Source organism: Palaemon carinicauda, chromosome 8 (assembly GCF_036898095.1).
Source record: "Palaemon carinicauda isolate YSFRI2023 chromosome 8, ASM3689809v2, whole genome shotgun sequence".
NCBI classification, from domain to species: Eukaryota; Metazoa; Arthropoda; class Malacostraca; order Decapoda; family Palaemonidae; genus Palaemon; species Palaemon carinicauda.
Genome location: NC_090732.1, coordinates 52,142,040 through 52,145,890, shown reverse-complemented (window position 1 = coordinate 52,145,890; position 3,851 = coordinate 52,142,040). Strand labels below are relative to the sequence as shown.

General features: G+C 41.8%; 1 protein-coding gene across 1 annotated transcript; it reads right to left on the bottom strand.

Moving 5' to 3' along the window:
* Positions 1-423: 423 nt before the first annotated feature.
* Positions 424-843, bottom strand: LOC137645227 (uncharacterized). The gene has a single exon (XM_068378047.1). The coding sequence runs from the start codon at positions 841-843 to the stop codon at positions 424-426; it is 420 nt and encodes a 139-aa protein (XP_068234148.1).
* Between the last annotated feature and the right edge of the window lie 3,008 nt (positions 844-3,851).

Genomic DNA, 3,851 nt, shown 5'->3' with positions numbered 1-3,851 from the left:
TGGCATAGAGGGAGGTAAAAGAGGTTGGCAGGAACCCGTGGTAAAAGTTTATCATGCCAAGAATTCTTGCAGTCCTTTGACGGTCGAGGGTGTGGAGAAGTTCTGAATAGCGGCTACCTTCTCAAGGAGGGGGGTGTTCGCCTTCAGGAGTGATTTGGTGCCCTAATAATGAAACTTCATTGGCACTAAAGGTACATATGTCAAACCAGACTATAAGGCTGTTCTGTTGTAAGCAGTCGAGAACGATATGTAGGTGGCAGAAGTGTTCCTCTTTGGAGGAAGAGAACACAAGTATGTTGTCCACATAACAAATGGAGAAGGGGATGTCCCCTAAAATACCGTCCATGGGTTGAAAAGGGGCTCCAGCATTACGAAGGCCAAAACAGGTGTAATTGGAGGTGTATGTAACGAAGGGGATGGTGATTACAATCTTGGGGATGTCTCCAAGAGGTCAAGCGAGGAGAAAAACTTCCCTTTTAGCAAGTATGAGATCACATCGGCGATGTTTGAGAAGGGGTAGTGATATGGTTCTGTCTGTATGTTCAGATGCCTGCAATCCCCACAAGGGCAGAGGGAGCCATCCTTCTTCAGAACGATGTGTAAGAGCGACAACCATGGGCTTGAGTCATTTTGGCAAAGGCCCATTTCTTCCATTTTGACAAATGTATGTTTAGGGGCTGCCAAACGATCTGGTGCTTGACAACTGTATCTGGTGAACATTGGGGGCCCCGTTGTCTTGATATGGCAGTAAATACCGTGCTTGGCGGGAACTGGGGGCGTTAGGCAAAGTTTAGGATGGAAGACTTCCGGGTACAACATGAGGAAGTGGGGGTAGGCCTCCATGGGTACGCTGATGTGAAGTGCGAGCTGCGAGGTCGAAGGGACCAGGCTGACAAGGTATTGATGAGTACAAGTCCGCGTTGACTAATCGTTGATACCCCACATCAACCAGGAAATGGAAATGTGCGAAGAAAATCTGCACCCAGTAGTGGCAATTTTACATCGATAACGAAGAATTTCCAATGGTATTTGACTCTTCCAGAAGAAAGAGTGAATGTCTTATTCCCACGAGTGGGGATCTCAGATCCGTTGGCAGATACCAGACAGATGTTAGCAGGCTTAGAATGGCTATGACATGTCTTAGAGAGTGACTTTGTTAGAAGGGAACGGTAAGCACACCCATACCAGTATCATGTAAAATGAAAAGATTAGTGATATGGGAGGCCACTGTCACAAACGATGGCCTACTTATATGTGTTTTGGCCACTGATAACCATTCGCACATTTCTTCGTAACAGCCCCGAATCTGGAGTGGTAGTAACAGAACTACGGCTGATGGTCGTCAGTAAGTGGCTGGAGAGGTCATTGGTTGGGGCGTGGGCTGCTTTGTCACCTCTCTGGCACGTAATGAGGCGGGCGTCTGTGTCTTACGGCATTCATGATGGCTTCAGTCAGTGTTGAGTAGTTATCCTCTTCGTCAGTAGTGGAGGCATTGATGGAGGCCTTGAAGGTGGTGAAGTATCAGAACATAAGGGCGTCGACTTTGGTCATCACCTTCATGGGCAAGATATCAACATCAAAAATGGTTCACTGAGGAGAGCCATCTGCAACAGGTTGCAAGCAAGTGAAACTGGCCATTTCCCCAACGGTTGTTGAGAGAGCTGAAAATGCTTTGCTATACAGGTGGCTGGCGATGGTGAGTAATGCTCTAGGAGGTATTTATTTTAGGTCATCAAAGTTTATTTGGGGCATCCCCTTAGTTGCAAAGCCAATCGAAGATTTCTTGGAAAGTTTCCTGGGGTATCACCATGATGACATAATCTGCTTTATTGCTTGACCAAGTCCCGCCCTTGATGCGAAACTATAATTCAGCGTGCTAGAACCAGGTGAATGCTTCTCCGCTAGCAAAGGGGGACAGTTTAGTTTAGGCAGCGGGTGTTGAAGAGTTAGGTTAGGTGGGTGGCATTGTAAAAAGGGTAGAGCGAATGGGTGGGTGGAAAAAACGGTGTGGAGTAGTCACTAAGGTGGTCACCAAAGCGGCAAAGTAACGGTTAGGTGTTAACTGAGAGGCGAGGCAAATGCAAGTAACCTTTATTCAATAGATAACGATCTTATATACAAGCAGTTTCGAGAAAGAATGTCAAAAAATTCAAACAAACTAAAACATGAGATAGCAAACTTGAACAGTTTTTTCTGTTGTCAATGTGGGAGAGAGGTTAAAAAACGCAATAGCATTACATTGTATGAGCTTGTATGATACACATATGGTATATTCCTCAAGAGGTGCACCATTGAACTGATTGTGGAAGAAACAATATCATGCTTTAAGGAATCAGAAAGTTTTGTATATTTCCTGACTGAGAGCTATTTAAATTCCTTGCTTTGAATGACCCAGTTAATGGCAGTTTAATTATGTCGTGATACATTTATCTGACCACGAACTTAATGAAAAGTTACATAATCTATTTCTTTAATGTTTTGATATTTTATACTTGTTTGTGTTGAGTATATATTTTATAATATTATTGATAGCGTCATTTCCAGCATTTGAGGCAAAAAGGGGTGACAATTGATACGTTCTACCCCTGAATGAAAATTGTGGGATCTCCCCACCCCCACCCCCCAGATGGCACGCGCCCATTATTAAGGGATTCAGTTAAACCCAAGTGTAAAGTCAGGAAATAACATCCATGCAAAGAGAGTAGCATCATCTGTATAAGCAACAAGTTAGTTTTCAAAGCCAAATTAATAGGCGAATATGATATGATATGTAAAGGAATACCTTATATTATATTCCTATAGTCACTTGTGTCTGTCAAAAACTACTCTTTGCAGTCTATTGGTTAAAAGTTCTATAGTGATACTAAAAAAGGACCTAACAATGCTCGTTTTATACTACAGCTACTAGCCTCTCTGTCTCTCTGTCTCTCTCTCTCTCTCTCTCTCTCTCTCTCTCTCTCTCTCTCTCTCTCTCTCTCTCTCTCTCTCTCTCTCTGGTCAGATTTTCCTTAGTTTTCTTATGCTCTCCTTAGGGCATGCATATAGTCCAAGTTCTATTTACAAGACTTATTTGGGGAATACCTTATTTTTTTCTAATCCTAAAAAACGAACACCTTCTAGTGACTTTGTTCAAATGATAAAACGATTCATGGAATAACCCCCAACCGGATGAAAAAGGGATTTGTCTCTTTGAACGTCACATCTCCAAAAGTTAGGAAATTTATTGCATTTTCCTGGTAATGTAATGGCGTATTGGTAACGGTGGTGAAGGTCTTTTCTTTCCTTCAAGAGTTGTAGGGTTATAAGACTCGAAGTTTAAGACTCGACAATAATTTTCTATCTTCGTCATCGCCTTGTGATTGATAGATACGAAAATAAATTAAGTTGAATAACAACAATATTTTAGGTGGCTCTTAAATCGGTTTTGGTTCGGCATATCATCCAGGTCCATTTTATTTGTCAGCTATATCTTATATATCTAAATAGATACGTCTTAAATTTCTCTTTGAATATTTTTAAGTTTTTCAAATCTATATATACAGATGAGTTGCAGTGGCTAGTGTTTGGAATAGAAATATATGACCAATTTGTCCTGTGTTATGGTGGCTGGTTAATTTTCATTAATTTTCCCAAAATGCCCGATCTCCTTTGAAATAATAGATGGGGAACATCAAAGCGTTGTTGAATTTCATGAGGCTCCAACTCTATCGGATAGGAGTGAAAAGAAACCTTTGAAAATGTTTCATAGTTAATAGCTCGGAAAGGAGTCGGAACAAGATGAGAGAGAGAGAGAGAGAGAGAGAGAGAGAGAGAGAGAGAGAGAGAGAGAGAGAGATGACTCCTAAAAGCGT